Consider the following 19,336-nt stretch of genomic DNA (forward strand, 5'->3'; position numbering starts at 1 on the left):
CGTAAGCCACTGGAAAACCTGGTGTTATTCTAAAGTTATGCATCATAAGGCAGTATTTACTGCTTAGGTTTCAGTATTGTTTCGAAAAATGTATTGACTATGACTGTATTTGTCTGTATGGGTATATATATGGTCGTCATTTGTATGTCTTGATACTGGGATAGTTACACTAAGACGTTTAAGTTTAGGTTGTAATACATTGTGGTGTGTGTATACCCAGTTGCTAATTAAATTAAGTACTTTAGAATACAGTATTCAGTATGCTTTCAATTAGTGATTTGGAAAATTGACACTAAGCAGTATCCTTTCATCTGTAACCACTGAGGTCAGGTGTGTGAGTTTTTTTCTAAAATTACTCTTCCTAGAAAGTTATTATCTAAACTTATAACCTGTTACATATAGGTTTTATCCTTTTTCTTCTGTCCCAATACTACCCATAATATTCAAAGATGTTTTGAGGCAATAGTGATTTGGGAAGAAGGGCAAGAGTAAAGGAGTGTTTTGTGTTGAGAATTGGATCTGATTAAGTGAGGAGGTAAAATCAAAGAGAGAACACACACAAGGAATTTTTAATTCTGGGGTTGGTCACAAAGACCTCTAAATACTTCTCAGAATTACAGAGCATAGTTTTTTGTTTTTTGTTTTTTGTTTCAGTTTAATTAGGCTCACACTATGATAGCATAAAAAGATTCCCTGCAGCCCGCCCCAAAGATTCTGGTTCATTTGATTTGCTGCAGAACCCAGGAATCTGTATTTTAATTAACATCCAGGTGATTCAAGAATCATATATTTCAAACGTTTTGTTCACATGCCATTAATAGTGAACTGTACTAATGTATCCACATGTAAGTATATTAAAAAACATACTTAAAAATAGGAATTTTTCATAGGATGAGATTTTAAAATTGTAGCGGTTTAAACGTTTTCTTGCCTCATCCCAATGTGTTCACAGAGTGTACATACGTCTCTTTGAAGACCACTTATCCAGTAGTATTTCTCAAACTACAGTTGCAATCAGTTAGTAAGCCATGGAATCTATTTAGTGGTTCAGACCAGCATTTTTTTTTTTTCCAATGGGGGGGACTAGGATAGAAAATGTTAGAGAATCTCGTGTAGTAAAGGTATATTATTTTATGAAACTTTTGATTTCTGTTATATGCATATGTAGAAATCTGTGTCCTGGGATGTACTGTAAAACACTATTTCTTACTCACTGTGGATCTTGATCAAACAAGTGTAAGCACAGACCTGCTTTTTCACCTTAGTTCTACAACCTATTACATGTAGGTTTTACCCCTTTTCTTCTCTCTGTCTCGATCTTCATGAAGCCTTTCTGCCCTCTTAAGGGCATTTTTATCTTAGCCATAGCATCCCACCATGACTTTTCTGCAGTTGCTTTCCCACATAGCTGGATGGGCCCACAAGAATCTCATATCCAAAGCCTCAGGATACCTGAAGGCATCTGATCTGGGAACTCCATGCATGACCTTTCCCTTTAGTCAATAAAATGTTCTCTCTAACTATGTAGAATTGTATCTTGGGTTAAATCTACATTGATTACTTGTGAAAATAACTCTGGAAAGGGAATTCAGAAGTGGAAGTTTTAGTTTTACTTTTCCAACTAACTAACTGGGTTACTGGAGGAAGGTTATATAACTTCTCTGGATTCATTTCTAGTTCATTGCCAACATTAGACTTGGTCATCTCTTTCCATTCTAGTTCCGTATCAGTGATCAGAGTAAAAAAGAACTGTTGCTTTTATAATGTGGTGTGACAAAATGAGCCACTGTAGCAAGTGACAGTGCACCCTAATATTATGCCCTCGTATTATTTGGACACTGTTCCTCTCAGTCAATAACTAGCTGTCTTTTATAATTATCTTTATAATGTCACTTGTTCGACCTTAAGAACAGTGGTTTTCCTTATGAACTAAAAAATGGAATCTTTGTTTTTATTGTCCTTTGCCGTCTCTAATATGTTGCATATTCTCTTGACCTTCAATGAGCTTTCTTCTACTTTATTATTAACAAGATCATTTAGCCTTCCCAATAGGGAATGGTACCTCAACAAAATAGCTGCCTTTAAAAACTTTTAAAAAAAAGCAACTTTCTAACATTTGTCGTTAGAATTATAACATCTTAGGTTTCAAAGTAAAAATTTACCTGTGGTGAATTCTTTCAAAAGAGGGGAACTGCTTATTCAAGGAGCAGTAAGGGATATAAATTACTATTTTAAATCTCTGATAATACTAAACTGTTTTTAGGGGATTTAAGAATCATGTAACAGTGGCTCTGCTTTAGCTTTTGAGAGTAGCACTTCATTTTCTCTCGTACAAGCTCCTATTTCATTCTCTTTGTCTAGGAAATAACACTAAATCACTGATGGTTTTACTGGAGTGGCCAGTTTTCGTTATCCAGAGTAACATGAATGATAATCACTGACTAATGCCCTGTGGGTGTGTTACATAAACACAATTCATAGACCAGTCATTGCTCAGAAGTCACTAATTGGAAAGTTCTCCGGCAATACTGTCTTCTTTGGTTAAGATGGATTAATTTTTAAAATTGACTACAAGTTAAAAGATTACCCTTCAATCCCTGTACTTTTTTTATTTTGACAATTCTAAAAATGAAAAAAAATGTCCAGAACTCTGTGCTAGTCACATGTGGCTGTTTAAATTTAAATTAATTAAAATTAAATGTAATTAGGATTTCCATTCCTTTGTCATAGTAGCACAATACCTATGTGTGGCTAGTGGCTACTCTGTAGGACAGCACTGATAGAGAATATTCCCATCATTGCAGGAAGTTCAGTTTGATAGTGCTGGACTTGATTTTTCCAAATGGAAAGATGAAAGTTATGGGTCAGAAATGAATTTCTTTTGATTGTAATAGATGTACACCTGAATGATTCCAATGTAGAGTTTCTAGCAGTAACTTTCTGTCTCTTTTCTCCTTTTGCCAGTTTGGAATGTATTTGGAATTGTGATTGGTCAGTTTATACATATGTAAGGTACATATGTTAAGTATATCTAACAGATCTGGGGAGAGTTTTGTGGGGGTTTTTTTCCTAATATTTATCTCCACTTTCATATTTTGATGACTAGGCAGCATCTTGAGACAGTTTACTGAAGGAAAAGGTTTTGTTTTTGAGGTCTCAAAAGGTTTGTAGTTCACCTTTATATCAGTTAAAACCTCATGGTTTTAATGAATTATAGGTAATATTTTAAAGTAAATATACTGTATCACATGTAATAATATTAGCATGAGAAGTGAGCTTTTAATAGTGTCTTATGTTTGTTTAATCATGCTAAAGATTGAGAAAGTAAATCCTTTATTTTATGCAATTTATAGTCTAATGCATGAGTTGACGATTTAAGAGCTTTGACAGATGGGATAAAGGAGAAAAGTCAAACTGAGTAGTGGGTGCTTTGGCAGGATTGAGAGGATTGGGTGAAGGATGAGAAAATCCTGCACCCAGTGACTGCAGGGATGAACCTTAGAGGCTGAAGGTGACTTGAGAGGATGGGCACATTGTGTCCTTGGAGGATTTTCTTGGGATTGATGAGAGTAGTTTAGCAGTGACCCTGCTTTTCTCACATTCTGCTCAGCTAATATGTTCATGTGGTTGTTGGCAGGAAGATCATCACTGAGCTTGATAAAGCAAATGGCAGCAATTTCCTTTGCTCCTTTTGACCAGTGGAGGTTTCCTAATTGGGAGATGAATGCTGGGGGCATTAAGAATACTGAAATTTCATCATAGGAGATGTGCAAACAGTGTAGCAAACAGAAGTCATCTCTGGCTAGGTTTTTTGGTTTTTGTTTTAAATCCTGTAGGTTTTAGTGATACATATAAAAGGATTCTTTTTTCTTGAGTTTCAAAAAGTTGAGGTTTTTGTTTCAAATTTAAGACTGGGACAAATTGTTTTGTGAAATTTTTAATTTTAATGTAGCAGTGGTTTTAGAGCTGCAGTACGTTCAGCTTTTAAAACTGCATGCATCTAGGTGACAGAAATTTGAAAATTAATCAACCAAATGATATGGTGTTAGTTCGTTATATGCCTTAGTTTATATTTAAAATATACAGTGCTGAAAATAAATGTTCATTTTCATTGCTGAAAGAATAGTTTTACATTTTATAATTATGGTGAATGTAGAAAAAAGAGGAAAAAGTATCCAGCTTAGGATACAGCAGAACAATGCAGGGCATGCAGTTATTTTAGTCATCTAATATGTCAGCATTCAAGAGTCTGAACCGATTGTTTAAAAAAAATCTTGTACTTTGTTTCTTTTGTTGCTCATTTCCAACTTTGTCATCTGTCAGAATGCAAAAAAAAATTATCCTTCTATAACCATTGACAGGATAACACAAAAGCTGTCTCCAGGTCGATATTTTGCAGCAATATTTTTAACATACGAAAAGTAGTTTTTATAATTTCACCTTGGTGCTCAACCGTTTATTATCGTATCAGAAGCATGTCAGTAATTCCTTTCTAAATGTCTGCTTCTTTTAGCGCTGAGATCCACATCAAGGGCTTCACACTGAACGGTGCTGCCAACAGCCTCCTCATCGCAACGCAAGTTAGGCGGGATTATTTGAAAGGTATGTCACAATGCTTGACCTTTACGTCACATTAATGCCTCTGCAGATTTTTCTTGTAACGCCCTTCGAATACTTGGATAAAGGAGTCCATTTAGCAAATTACCTGCTTATCAAGAGCCTTTTGTGGTAGCTGAGAGACGTAAATTACTGTACATGCATTTATAATACAGCTTGAATATGAATGTACTTGTCATTTGACCACTTAGTCCAGTTTCCATTCCATTTAACACAAGATGGGTTTTCTTAAGATGAATCACAGCTCTTCAGACATGCAAAATTTGTGTTACAGAACGAAAGAAAGTACAGGCTTTCAAGTGTGTTAAAATTCACAGCACAAGTCATTTTGCTTTGGAAATTAACATACTTTAGAGCATCTGAAACAATTCCCAGCAGTTGTTTCTTGCATATTGTGTTGGTTGTGTGTGCGATAGCAAATGAGTTAAATTGACTGTTAAATGTGTGGGATTGTGCACGAAATGATTATAATATTGATTTTTAAAACTTAATCTAATACTTTTTTAATAGTTCATAATACCAACAGCAATGAAACACAGTGTTTGCTTGAAGTTTAGAGTTTTTAAATTAATGTTAAGAGGAAAACACCAGGAGGATGTGGAAAAGACTTTGGGGGAGGATTGGGGCGGGGCCTTTTGTTTAGTAGAGGCTGTTTATGGGTTTGCAGTAGGATAGATTTGGATCTGGAGGGCTTATGAATGAGTTCCCAAGCGGGAAAATGATGAATCTCTTAAATTTAGGGAAGCATCTTGTCTTGTTAAGTTTTACATTTGAATTTTAGTCAATACAGTAGCACTACAGTTTTGCCAATACAACGAAAATTTACTTAGGAGATTTTAAAGGAAGGCTGCAAAAGCTCTTTAACTGTTTAATATGTTACCCTGTTTTTTCCTCAGTCTGAGATAATGATGTTATTCCTGGCTGGCATGTTGATAAAATAATTTCACATCCCTAAAAGAAAGTTGCTAACTAATTATGTGTGACTTTAGTGTTGCCTGGAATACCTAAGTATCCTGGTGTTTGGCCATCTAATTTGATTAGGACTGAATATTTAGGTGGTGATTTCTCCCTGCAAAATTTCCACCTGCATTCTACAGGCAGGGCCAGCCCATCTAGACAGTCTTTTTGGACAGCCTTAAGTCATAATTGAGCAGTGTAGGACTAGTTATTAAAACTTTAAAAGCTTTCATTTTATGTCCAGCAGTAGAGAAGTCTCTTTGTCAAGTTGATATTTTATGTAGAAATGATAAAGCTTAAAAGCATTGAAAAATTAAATTTGTTTCCCATATAAATAAGACAAGAACAAAATTTTTTTTAATTTTAATTTTAATTTTAAGGGGTTAATTTTTTTAACTGAATCTGAACTAAATTTGTTTAACTCGACTGTTCCCCTTTACTTGTATGCCCTGTGACAACTATAAGAAAGTACGTCTGTTCTTCGCAGTAGCTCTTTAGCTCAACTGGAGGGTCTCTGGGAGTGGGAGCCATGAGCCCACTGCTTCCTCACTACCATCTCCAACCCGCCCTCCCCTCCCCACCTCTTATGTCTTGCCACAGAATTAACCATATTGTTAAAGTGATACTTTACTCCGTGGCTCAGCAGAGCTCCTGATGTTTAAAATCTCCTTCGGCTCTTCTGCCCCTCTCTCTTTCAGGTTTCTTTTTCTCAATCCCATCTGAAGTGAGAAGAAAAAATAAAGCTAATGAAATCTTAAATAATTTTATACACTAATAGTGTTCTAGACTATGAATAGTTGCAATATTAATACTAGTTGCAATATTAATACGATCACTAGTGAGTAATTGAGTAAATACTGGAATTAGAATGACAATGGGAAAAGGACTTGGGGAAAACGGTGTGTAGATTTTGGTACCAGTCTTTTAGGTACCAATTTTGGTGTTCCTTAAGTCATAAGCTTTACAGAGACAGGTCCTGTATGAGAAGAGGCTGTGGTTTAGATCACAGTGTCCCATGCTCCCTTTGGATAGACTTAAAAATGCTATGTTTCCTTTTCCCCACTCTCTCACATATACGTGTACACATAGATGGTTAATCTGAGCAATTTGACCTAGAGTAAATTATTTAAATTTTCTGTGGTTCAGTTTTCTCATCTGTAAAATTGGCACTTAACTCAGAGGGATAGTTGTGAGTATAGCTGCTTGGTACTGTGCCTGACATGTCATAAATGTTCAATAAATGTTAGTTATCATCACTATCATTATCTTATTTTTGTTGTTATTATTTTGATCCAGTGGAGAAAAAGAGCCTCCCTTACTAACCTAGCTTGGTTAGTAAGAATATGCGGAAGATGATTATCTGTGTATGGCTACCAATTAAAGTGATTTTATCAAGCTTATCTTCTATAGTTTATATCATTAAAATAATATTAACATTTTTTGTTTCCTGTATGTACGTGTGTATTTATAAAATTTTACTGCACATGCTTTTTAAACTACCTATTTTTCCTTCTCCCCGTTTGAGATTCACCAGTTTAGATTGTTTACAGATACGGAGTAATTATGAATTAAGTGTTTACTCAGTAATGAACACTGAATTCATAATGTCTCTTACTGTATTGTTTTTAACAGACTGTTTAATTATTACCCTTTTCGTATACTTCCATGAAAGATCAACTTAGTTTTGTCTAGGTTACGTTGCTTTAATTGCTAGAAAGCCATAGTTTTCTTTGACAGTAGTGATGGTGACTGTTGTGGTAAGTGTTTCATTCCGCCTCTCCCCCAACTACCACTTTATTTAATGTAATGATTTTGCCATGCTTGCACATGAGTCAGTAATCAGAAAGGTTTTCCATATTTACCCATAACTGAGTACTAGTTCTAAGCATAGTACTTTAAAAAGAAATAGACAAACAAAACTCCTGTGGCTATATCCATAGAAATCAGATGTGCTTTATTATTACTATTATTTTATTTTTTTTTTTGTAAAATGAATGCAAGAAAATGTACACAAGGTATTTTATCATGTAAAATAAATTTACTAGTGTGAAAGTTGCTTGTTCCAGTTTGGCTGCTCCTATATGATCGATCGATCCTGTTTGGGCTAGAGAGATACATTGTTTCCAAGAAATAGTCTTTGGGATATTAGAAGTTTTTAATAATCATGTAATCTTGGAGTGTATATAAAATTCGGGGAACTTTCAATGTGAGAACTCTTAATCCTTTTATTCTTTATATTTCTCTTAATTTACCAGCTTCCTTGAAATTGGTCACTAGATGTTATCCCTGAATGGAACCCACATTCTATCTGCCACATTTATATTTTCCCTGTGACTAAAAGAAGAAATATCTTTGGTCTCTAGGATCTTATAGATAGTCAAATAAATCACTATTTTTTTAGATTCCTCATAAAGTATTAATTATTTCTGTAATCCAAAATAAAATATTCATAGCCTTTGGTGTATAGCCATTTGGTGCTCAGATATAAAAGCTAGTTTTCAAAATGGATTAAAGTCAGTACAGGTTCTATAAGAAAAACTCTGTCCCCTGCTCTTCTATTTTAGAGGCTCTAACAACGTTAAAAACAACCTTGAATCTGGAGCAGATACCTTCTAAGACAGCAGTGACCCGCCTTATTCAGGCATTAGCCTTGAAGGGTGATGTAGAAAGCATACAGATGATTCAGAAGATGGTAAAGGGGCTTGAAGACTCAATTGGACTCTCACATATGGTTTTCATCAATAACATTGCTTTGGCACAGATGAAGAAGTGAGTATTTTCGAGTTCTCTCTTACCTCCATTGGATTTTGGAAGGAGCATTAGCTCACATACCACGTTTTTAAACATTTTAGGCTATGAGAAAATATTGATGCCTATTGCTGCTTATTCCCTAATTAATAGGGAATAATTAGATATTACAAAATTTGGTTTTGCTTTAAATTTAATCTTAGAATAAATGTCATTTACCAAATTCATAAAATTTGCTTTTCACAGTTGCAAACTTTTCTCATTCATGAACGCATATATTATATATGCTATGTTGTTGAAACACCATTAAAAAAGTGAAGGATGAGCTCATTTGCTTGTCAGCAATACTTGAGAGTGACCCTCATCTAGAATAGCGTGAAGCAGAGGACCCAGCAAATTTGTTAAAAATATGCACATCCATATTTCCTGCCCCCATTACCCCCATCCACGCCTGTCAGCACACATGCCACAAAGAGGGTTAGTCTCTGGGGTGATTCCCTCACCACCACCTCTAGATTCCTTTCTGAGAACCACCACTATAGTATAGAAGTTTTACAAGGGCTTGATTTTTGTTAGGCTCACTAGCATAGTACTTTGCTGCAGTTTAAAATTCAAGGGGGTAATTATGGAATTGACATACTTCATAGTTTTAGGAAACCATGTTCTTTAGTAGTTAAATCTTCTGTTTAATGGGACTTGATATTGAGATGTAAATATTTGCTTTGCAGAGATTGTTTCATTTTTCTCTGTGTCTTTGGGCCAGGGAGACAGTTGCTCTTTGCTACATGTTGTGTTTACTTTTTAAAATTATTTCCCAAATTGAACTTTAATAAAGAGAAGGTGATTGTTTTAAGTTGGACAGTTGACAAAATTATCAAAGTAGCATCTGTATGAATTTTTAAAATTTACTGTATAAATGCAGTTTGTATATGCTTTGACTATTTTTATGCACTATTAAATGATTCTTTAATTAAAACCCAGAAGAAATATTTATTGTAACTGAGTGTTCATTGTTAGGGCATTCTTATATTCATGTAATAATTTCAACATAAAATTGATTAATTAGATTTTGAGTGCCATATCATAACTATAAAGTATCAAAGATTACGTAGCCAAAAAGATAGTCATAAAGATAATTTTTATTATGATTTATTAAATGACCATGCAGTGATTTTTTTTTTCAGTGTTAAGTGTGAAAGATATTTTTTTCCTGAGAATTTTAGTATAAATTGAATATTTTAAGAAGTTTTATAATACCTGACAAAAACCTATTGATGTGACTATGGATTAGAGGCATGGAAAATAACAATACCTTCTGAAAATATCATCAGCATCTTTAAGAATCCTAAGATGATATATTTGACCAGTTGTGGGTTATTAAAGCCAAGGTTATGACAATTAAACATAAGTTTTCATTTTACCTCAAAGGAGCTACAAAATAAAATTCAGTATTTAAGATTTTTAAATTTTATCTTCGTTAATTCCTCTCTATATAGAAGATCATCTATTTCTGAAACACTGTTATAAAACAAGCAACTACTTCCAACTATTACAGGATAAACCGTCCTGTTGATTGCTTTTGCTACCTAAGTGTGGTTGGTTTGAAGTTGCATAGTGCTTTTTTAAAATCTGGTTATCCATAAATATATTTCCTTTTTTCCCTAAACTATTTGTTTGAGTGGATTTAAAAGTAAGTTATCAAATTAAAACTGTCAAAAAAATTAATACAAAACAAATATTTCTTTATAATTTTTTAACCTTGACAGCAATAACATAGATGTTGCAATAGAAAACATTGAAAGTATGCTTACTTCAGGGAATCAAACTGTGGATCCCCGATACTTCGGCTTGGCATACTTATTCAGAAAAGTAATAGATGGGCAGTTGGAACCAGCGCTTGAAAAGAGTAAGTTCGTTGTCCTTGTAAAGAACACAGAAACACCCTTTCTGTGTCTAGTGAGACGGGCACCAAATTTCTTTGCTGGATGAGTTATACCATTGTTTTTAATGAAGGAATTTTTCCCCTTACCTGTCATTTTTCCAGTAAGCATCATGGCAGAGAGATTGGCCAATCATTTTGCCGTTTACAAACCTGTCACTGATCTCTTCCTTCAGCTTGTGGATTCAGGCAAGGTGGATGATGCCAGAGCACTCCTACAGGTAATGACCCACGAGACATGGAGCAGTGGGGGCTGCGGCTTGTGAGAAGTAAACTGAGAAATATTAGACATAGGTGTGTGGTAGAACACTGGAAATGAAATGTGGTTCCGTGAGCACACTTAAATTCAGTGCGAATCAAAGTCTCATGACAAGAACTTGGAGTTGTAAGTTGTAGGTTATTTTAAAGATGCCATATTGGACTAGAAATGTCCTTAGCTATAAGGGGTGGGGGGCGGTGAGGGGGCGATGGGAAAGATGCATGGGTTGAGACAAATGTTTCTGTGAAGATAGGTAATGCAAAATAATTCCTTTGATTTCCTACTTTAATTTCTCTAATGCTCTAAATTCTGTGCATTACCATGGCAACACAGTTTGCAAACAAAAAGTAGGAACTGTTTGTTTTTCAAGCACAGCTTCTTACTTGAATACGCAAACATTCTCGGTGCCTTATTCAAGGTTTATTAAGAGTTGAATTTGCTTTCTATTCACTGTGTGTCACAGACACATTAAATGACAAATGCAGGTCTCTGTGGCCCACACTCTCAGTTAAATTAGCTATCTTCAGGAAGGGAGACAACTACATTGATGCCATTTTAACAACACTAAATATAAAGCTGCGCCAAGTGCCGACAGAACTGTGGGTGATCGGAGCTGCCACTGGCAATGTACACAAACAGGCACCGCTGGGGAGCCCCTTCCCAGCAGGTGGCAGTCAAACAGTCACTGTGATCCCGCCAACGGCTGTGTTTATGTAGACTCCCTGTGTCAAATTGAGGCCTGGGACCAATTTCTGATAGTAGTGTAATATTCACTTACATTTTTACCAGCTGTGAAATATTTTAAGTAGTAGACAGAGAAGGCAAACTGCACCCATTTTCTTGAGCTCTGATTTTGATCCTTAAACTTCATCTAATTTGACAGTGTAATCCAAAACCATTTTTAAGGAAATTTTAAGAAATTTCTGTGTTAACAGTTTTGTGAAAAGTTTGCTTCTAAGATTTTTACTTTTATTCCTGAATGGAGAGAAAATACAGCGACTTGGGAATTTTCTTGTTTTGTTTGATTTGTTCTTCCTCTCTCTCTTTTTTTTTTTTTTTAAAGGAAAAGACAATTTATGATGGAAAAGGATTTCTAGAATTGTTTACTTGTTTTATATTGCTGCCTTTAGTTTTAAAGTTACCTCTTGAAGGGAATGTACTCTAATGCTTTATCTTCACATGTATCTAAGTACCTATTAGGGGTGTAAATAATTATACATGCCATAATATTTTATTCAATTTTAACACCTTATTCTGATAGTTCTTTAGAAAGTGCCACTTGGTACTTTCGATCAGCTTGTCTGAGCGATCGTTCTGGAGGCTTTTCTTAGGAAGCCCCGATTGATAGCAGTCTAGGACTGGAGAGACCAGGGATGTTGCCCTCCAGAGCTGCCTTTACCCAGAGCTGCTTGTCTTAAGGACCCTTGAGGCGGGGAACTGTTGTTGCAACAACAGCCGTCGGCAGTTTTCATCCCTTCACTAGGCTGAGGTTTTAGATAATAAACTCCTTACCCCATCCTTTACCTGCTTGTCAAACAGTAAAAGATTATTCTTGCTGAAGTGAAGAATACTTTATTCACAGATATTGAAAGCAGTTTATAATGTAAATGTTCTGGGTGTCCCCCAAAATTCTTTTTATACTATTCGTTTTAGTCCTGACAGTGTTTTAAAGCTTTGAAAGAGCAATGTGCTTTTAGGAACTTATGAGAATGACATCTGTGATGAGTGTAAACTAAAATATTGTCTTGCCATATTTGATTTTACTATAGCTTCTAAGATTGGATAGACACTTGATTTATCTGGTCTGTCATATAAACTTTTTTTTTGAGTTTAACTTTTGTCTCTTTCTCAAGCACCGGCTGTCTGTTGCAATGAAAGCCTTTTATAAAATAGAGAGATTGAAATCAGTCCTTTTGTATGCATAAGTGTAGGTAATTATACTTTAAAGAGAACTTGCTTTGTACATTTTAATTTTTATAAAGAAACGAGCAGTTATCTCCCTGACACCTTATTAAATGTATAATTAACCTTATGATCCCTAGCTCACTTGTGAATGCTTGGCAGTATAATTGGAGAGGAACAGTGTTTCTTTTTTTCCCTCTTTCTTTGCCATCCTAAACCTTATTCTGTGGTTGTTGAAGCATTAGTTTAATTCCTCCCTTTTCTTTTTAAACAAACTTTATGCTTGCCATGCCAAGGACATCATTCACAAAAGCTTGGCATAGCTTGCACCTGTTTTCTTTTTTCTTGCTTTAAAAAAAATGGTCGACTGTTAGGCCTTCCTATTGATAATGATACACTACAGCATTATTGTGAACTTTCTTAATTGGAAATATTCACCTTGGTGTGCTTGTTTATCAAAAATCTTCACTTCTTGAATAATGTTTTAATTTTTAGAGATGCAGTGCAATCGCTGAACAAATCCCAATTTTGTTGGTGTTTTGCATTAGGAGTTCTCGGAAACCAGGAAAGGTACTGTGCTTTACTTGCTAAAAATCAGTGGTGCTGTGAGCCAATATTGTTCTAAGGCATTGAGTTCAACATGAGAGCTTGCTGGTTCAGGACCACATCTAAAAGCATATCACTAAAGGAATTGAAGACTTTGCCTGTCTGTACCTGTTTACCTTTTTAGGATGTTGGTACAGAGTCAGTTCTAGCTTCTTAGTAGTTCTCTGGGAAAGACAAGTAGGTTCATGCAGTGAATTTTCCATTCATGTGGTTGCACACTTATAAACCCAGGAAAGGGCCCTTGGAAATGGAAGATAAAAATCCTGTTGCTGAGGTTACTTTGTACATTTAACAGTACAGAAGCACTCCTGAAGGGAACTTGCAACCACATGTGTCTCCCATCAGGTGTCCACTTTTGACCATTTGTCAGGTAGATGAATGATTTGGCTTTGAAACTGGTATGGTGCCACAAATTAGTGCTTTCAGTTTGCAGTTTACTCTTTATATTAAAGAGTTCGTGTGTGAGTGTGTGTTAAGACCAAATCCTTTTTTTTTTTTTTTTTTTTAGATCTGACTTTAGCACCAGAAACCCTATTCTAAGTTTATTTGGGGACACTATAAATGTTTCACATTGAGTATCAATTGTAATATTTGTTTTATGTAAAACATTTAGTTTATTTCCTGCAGTCTGGGAGATCTAGTTTTCCTTCATTTCCACACACTCACCCCCCCACCCCCACCCCACAAACACACACATACATTTTTTTTAAATTTACCTAATGGCACTTTTTATTTCTTTCACTTGTATATTTACAACCACCTACATTTAGAAGATATTTAGTTGCTTCGCCACCATTTTTCCTGTCAACGAGACTATTTTAAATTTGTGCTTAAAAAGTATAAGAAATGTGAAAAGTACTTGTCAGAAAACATCTGGGGCTGTGCCAGGTTCCTACTGCCTTGCTTATAGGATGGGACAGGAAATGGACAGCAATTTAATGTATCTGCTTAGAACATTCCCCCCAGGAGACCTGCAGGAAGTCCTGGAGAGATGTAGGTCCAGGTATGGTTTGACAGAATAAACATGCTAAACAGCAAGTTTGGTTGAAAAAAATGCCAGGTACGGTGTTCAACTATTTGACAGTAGAACAGTTATGCCTGTTTTAGCTTCTTGGACATAAATATGTGTAAAATCCATCACTGATTTATCCAGCAAAGCTGGAGTGTGTTTGGAAATAATTTGTATTTATTCATTAGGGCATGGCAGTTTTGTATCACTATAGGAAATAAAACCATAGCACTGACAGCAATCAGGTAAAAATTCTATTGAGATCCCAGAAATGCTCCATTACCTGAGTGGGGAAGATGTCAGAATGTTTGACCTAATTTTTCACATTTCATCATTTTGGCACCTAAAAATACAAATGTTATCTCTTCTACCCTTGGGATCCCATAACATCTTGATATGGTTACCAACTGATTTAAAAGAAGCAATCTGTATTTTAGAAAAATCTTCATAGAAATATAAATGAAAATGCATTAGCTTTTGAAAAATGCTGGTTTATTTTGGCTGCAAATTATTGAATCAGCATTAAATGCTAAGATACACAGAAGGGAAAATAGTCCATTACATTGAATAGGCTTTAGTTGTAATTTTTCTCAAAATTTTCTGATATAATGTTGCTATATCAGTGTTCTGGTTCACGGTCCTTTTGCGTTTGTGGTAATGTTACCTGTATTTAATTTCCTAGGCACCAACCATGAAATCATTGTTAGAATTGATTCCTGAATTAATTGAAAAGGAGGAAGCATATGGTTCTATCATGAGCAACTATGGTAATAAGTTTAATCTGACTATATTATTTTAAGTAATTTAAACATTTGTGGTATAATCAACTAAGTCTTAGTCTGACTTTAACACAATAATCCTAAATATCAGGTAATTACTAATTTACTTAGGCTTTTGAATGTGTCTTAAAACTATATTTAAGAAAAATATGAAATTGTTCATATAACTTTAAATTAAAAAGTATCACAAGAATCTTCAGAGGGGCCCAGGTGTGTCTGAGAAGGATCCCTGGCTCCTAGGAAGATCAACAAGTCCACTTGGGCTACCATCTCGGAAATCAATCCAGTCTTCTCAAGGCCCTGCAGCCTGAAATGGAATGTGAAATTGGTACATATTTGAGACCATCACTCGACTTGCCTTGTTGCTCCTTCAGTACCCACTGCCTGCCTTTTGAAATAACAGATCCCTAAATTAATAAGTGGGCCTGGGGGTTCCACCTTAAATCTCAGGTGAGATTTATAATTTTAATCTGTTCCCTGAATGGCAGCAATCATATGAAAAGAAGCCAGTCTAACATCAGGATAAATGTCAGCATTTATCTGGGGTAAATAAAGATGCACTGGGGTAAATAAAGAATCGCTTTGTTGATTTTATTGTTGGCAAGACAATAGATTCAGCAATCAGAATTAGTAAATTGGTTTCTGTTTTTTCACTCTCTGAGAGGAATATTATGTATATCAAAATAGAGTTACAATCATAAACCTCAAAGTCATATTTTGGGAGTTGGCAAATATTAAATAGTAACTAAAGAACATAAACCACATCAGACAACATAAAACTATATGTGCCACTACTAAATTGGGTAATCCCACTTGAGAATTGGTGGAACAGGGAGATCCCGAAGTAATGGAAGGGAAGAGTCGAGTTTTTTGAGCACCTTCCTAGGAAATGGTAGCACCTTCTTAGGAATTGAGCTGGACCCTTAACAGGTAGTGAGGACAGGATTTAGGACTTGAATTACCAACAATGATTTTTTGCAGAGCCCTTAAAATCTTGACAATAAACTTAAAATCAAAATTTCAAAATCAAAATTTCTGCAAATCAGCTTCCCTAAGAAGATTTTATTCTTGATTAATGGAGAGCCAGCTAAACTTTGTTCCTAAGCTACTTCATCATTCATTTAATGTGAAATATTAGTTTAACTTATTTAATGTCTCCTTACAGATTTTTTGTCATTGCAGCTAACCTTATTCCCCACATTTGCCTATTTTATAATAGAAGAATGTATTGAAAGTCTGTTGTCTTTTTTGTGCTGATAACCTTGATATTGAAAATGTTTTCCACATAATTTGCGTGCCCCACACCACAACAGTCCCTGGATTAGCTTGATTTCAAAGTGTGGTTTTTAGCCTAACAGGGTTTGCAGTGAATGGTGCTGAGTGAGGAGTGTGGGGAAGGGTTGAGGGAGTGTGAACGTTCTGAATGTGTTTTTTTACCAGAGAAAGTTAAGTATTCATTTGCTTTGGGAAAAAGGGATCCAGGAGTCCCTGAGTGGCCAAGTGTTGTGGTTAAAAGAGGAAGACAGGTTGTCTTTATCTATGGTTAATATCTTTTTCTTCAGCCTTGGACAATGATGTTGCATCTGCTAAAGCGCTATATGAACATTTGACTGCAAAGAATATAAAATTGAATGACTTATTTCTAAAGCAGTATGCAGTTTTGCTGAAGAAAGCTGGAGAGTCTGTCCCTTTCACTGAACCCCCAGTGAGTATTTTTTAATTAAAGAAAGAAAACACCTGAACAGATTTGTGTATGCTTCATAATAATATGTAAAAAAGTTGAATACTTAATTACATGAAGATTAGATCTCTGAAGAGCTCTCAGTGGAGGCCTTCAGGGACTTAACAGTCATGCCTTGGGTTTGGCTCTGCAAGATCATAGCCCTCGTGGGCCTTGGTTTAAAATACCTGGTCCATATCAGACCTTCACCTATAGGTATGACTTTATCAAATGCCCTTGGGGCCATTCTCTCATGGTTCAATTTTAAATAGAATTTAGTAGCCTGTATTTCCGTAGCCAAGTATAAGATGTCACTGTAGCCAAGTATAAGATGTCACAGTAAAACATTGTTACTTGTTTTAAGTATAAATTGGTTTTTATTTCTTCATCTAGGACAGTTTGTTTTTTTTTAGTTTAATAAGCAAAATCACATAAGCAAAATTCCTTTCTATTGTGTCACTGAACTGAAAGTCACTGCACCACATTCATTTCAGACACCTCAACCTTGGGCAGGTGTCAGTGCCTTCACACAGAGGCATGCACACGTTCTACAGAGGCTCCTGGTGCTGGTTTTAATTCTGAACTTTGGGCCCGAGAACTGATGATTTCATCAAACAGCACAGTGCTGAAGCTTGGGGGGTGGGATCTGCCATGGCCAGTAGCCTCGGCTACCAGTTTTATGGTTTTATGATTTTAAGTTTTGGACCATTGCCTTTTACTGGTAATTTTACCTGTAACTTCCCTCCCCTTTTTTCTCCTTCACAGGAAAGTTTTGCATTTTATGCAAAGCAGCTAAAGGAATTAAAGGAAAGCGCTTTGTGAAGTGAGCAGGCACTACTTTGTTTTGTATGTATTTGTGATTTCGTGTCTAAAATTTTATTTTTTAAAATGTATTTGAGAGGGAAGAATAAATATATGAAAAACTGATTTGTTTAGGCACTCCTATTTACTTGTAATATACAATATGATCAGCATCTTATTGACAGTAACTGTGTATGTATACTTAGTTACTAGGTGTTTTGTTCTTATCAGTGAAACATCAGTAGCATTTTATTTGAGGCTCCTGGTATGAAGCCATAATTTTTCAGGATTCTTCTCCCAATTGACCTTTCAGATCCCCTGCTCTGTTCATTTAACATTTTAGCAAAAATGTTTCTTTATTCATAGACTTGTTTGTTAATATGTTTACCTGAAAAAAGTTTGGAGCTGGACAAGATGATGTTCAGTGAGCTAAAGGACATCATCATGAATTACAGCAATGCATTTCCTCTCATTTTGGTTTTAGGTCTTTGTCGGCACAAGTTTACACCCTACATCAGGCTTGCCACTTGAACACTGAATATGTGATTTCATATATGAAGGGGGGAATCTTGGTTTGTATTCAACTGTAATGAATAAAAGTCATTTCCATATGGATTCATATATTTGTTAATACCTACATTATAGGTAGGTATTTAAAAACTATATATATATTGCCCGTCAGTTTCTAAGATTTGTGGTCAAGGCAGTTTATCATTACATAGGTGTCTTAATGTATTAATACGGACTATTTGGGGATTAAGTAAGTAATCACCAAAAACACTGAAAATGTTTTTTTTTGCAGAATTATCTCCATTTTTGTTTATTCCTTGTCTATTCAAATTTGGTGATGACTCACCATTTTGTCTTTAGTGAAGACCCTCTTCTCACCATTTACCTGGAGGGGAGTCCTTGCCTTAGGGGAATAAACCGACCTCTTGCTATTTATATTAACCTTTTGACTTGTGGGGCCAGTCCTCTTCTGCCTCTAGTGCCTGTGGATGGTGTGAGAGCAAGGGTTGATGAAGGGAAGCTAAGAAGTAAATGTCTTCTTGGCATTAGACATGCTTTTACTTCCATTGTGTTTTTTTTTAGAGTTAGACCTAAGGAATCACGAGGCTCGGCTAATGCTGGGTCCTGGCCTAGAAGACTTAATAAAGCTTTCCTCTGTGCTCTCCCCAGGTTTGGGTTTGGTACATGTAGTAGTTTTTCTTGATGTTCATTAAAATAGTTCTCTAAGGTGAGGCATAACCTTATTATAATCAGGACTTCCTAATCATCTTTGGGGAAACTGAAAGTAGAATCTCATTTGCATGAAGCGATTCCAAATTAGCCTTGTATACTGGCTGATAAAATGTGGGCACAATAGAGGAGTAGAGGAAATTAGTAGAATCCGTCATCTAGCATCCTAAACAGCAGGCTGGGGGCATTAAATATATTATATATTTTAAAGAAATATCAAGACAAATATCTTTAGCACTGTTTTGGCTTCACTTTTCAGTGTAAAATATTTAAAGTCTAATAATTGTATGTTCTAGGTGGGCTTAAGAATGCTTTCTAAATATCTAAGAGCTAAATTGAAATAGAGTTATAGAGTAACCACAAAAATAAACGTGAGGAAAATCGTATTTTATATGTAATTATACATTAATGCGTTTCAACCTAATATGAGTTTAATGTGAAATGAGTTGAATAAAGTATACCTCAAATACCCCTGGGCTTCTTCATTTTTATCCTGTATTTTTGCATTTCAAGAATGTCACCAATATTTTTAAATTAAAAATTGTGTGGTGACGTATGTTGTGGCCAGAATTTCCTTGTTATAAATGACTTAGATTTTGTGTGTAGAGAACAATGGATAAGTTAGAGTGTGTGTATGGTAAATTGACACTCAAAACGGAGGGGGTCTCGTCTTGTGTTACGTGTCAGAGGAACATTCTACATCTACTTAAGATGATGGGGATCTTGGCTGACACGTACACAGGCTGTGTCCAGGACTCTT

The 19,336-nt window shown here is 35.4% G+C and overlaps 1 protein-coding gene across 2 annotated transcripts in view; it reads left to right on the forward strand.

Annotated features, from left to right (window-relative positions):
• The window catches only part of LRPPRC (leucine rich pentatricopeptide repeat containing), a 105,137-nt gene extending 86,092 nt beyond the window's left edge, over positions 1 to 19,045 (forward strand). The window contains exons 31-39 of one of the 2 annotated variants that reach the window (XM_037806558.1): positions 4,514 to 4,602; positions 8,139 to 8,343; positions 10,089 to 10,228; positions 10,367 to 10,482; positions 12,918 to 12,992; positions 14,720 to 14,804; positions 16,379 to 16,521; positions 17,302 to 17,382; positions 17,822 to 19,045. In XM_037806558.1, the coding sequence (XP_037662486.1) occupies positions 4,514 to 4,602; positions 8,139 to 8,343; positions 10,089 to 10,228; positions 10,367 to 10,482; positions 12,918 to 12,992; positions 14,720 to 14,804; positions 16,379 to 16,521; positions 17,302 to 17,358 (910 nt within the window). In that variant the 3' untranslated portion in view covers positions 17,359 to 17,382; positions 17,822 to 19,045. The remainder of the gene's footprint in view (positions 1 to 4,513; positions 4,603 to 8,138; positions 8,344 to 10,088; positions 10,229 to 10,366; positions 10,483 to 12,917; positions 12,993 to 14,719; positions 14,805 to 16,378; positions 16,522 to 17,301; positions 17,383 to 17,821) is intronic. The other variant, XM_037806559.1, reaches the window with a different exon arrangement.
• The last annotated feature ends 291 nt before the right edge of the window (positions 19,046 to 19,336 follow it).

Source organism: Choloepus didactylus, chromosome 17 (assembly GCF_015220235.1).
Source record: "Choloepus didactylus isolate mChoDid1 chromosome 17, mChoDid1.pri, whole genome shotgun sequence".
Classification (NCBI taxonomy): domain Eukaryota; kingdom Metazoa; phylum Chordata; class Mammalia; order Pilosa; family Megalonychidae; genus Choloepus; species Choloepus didactylus.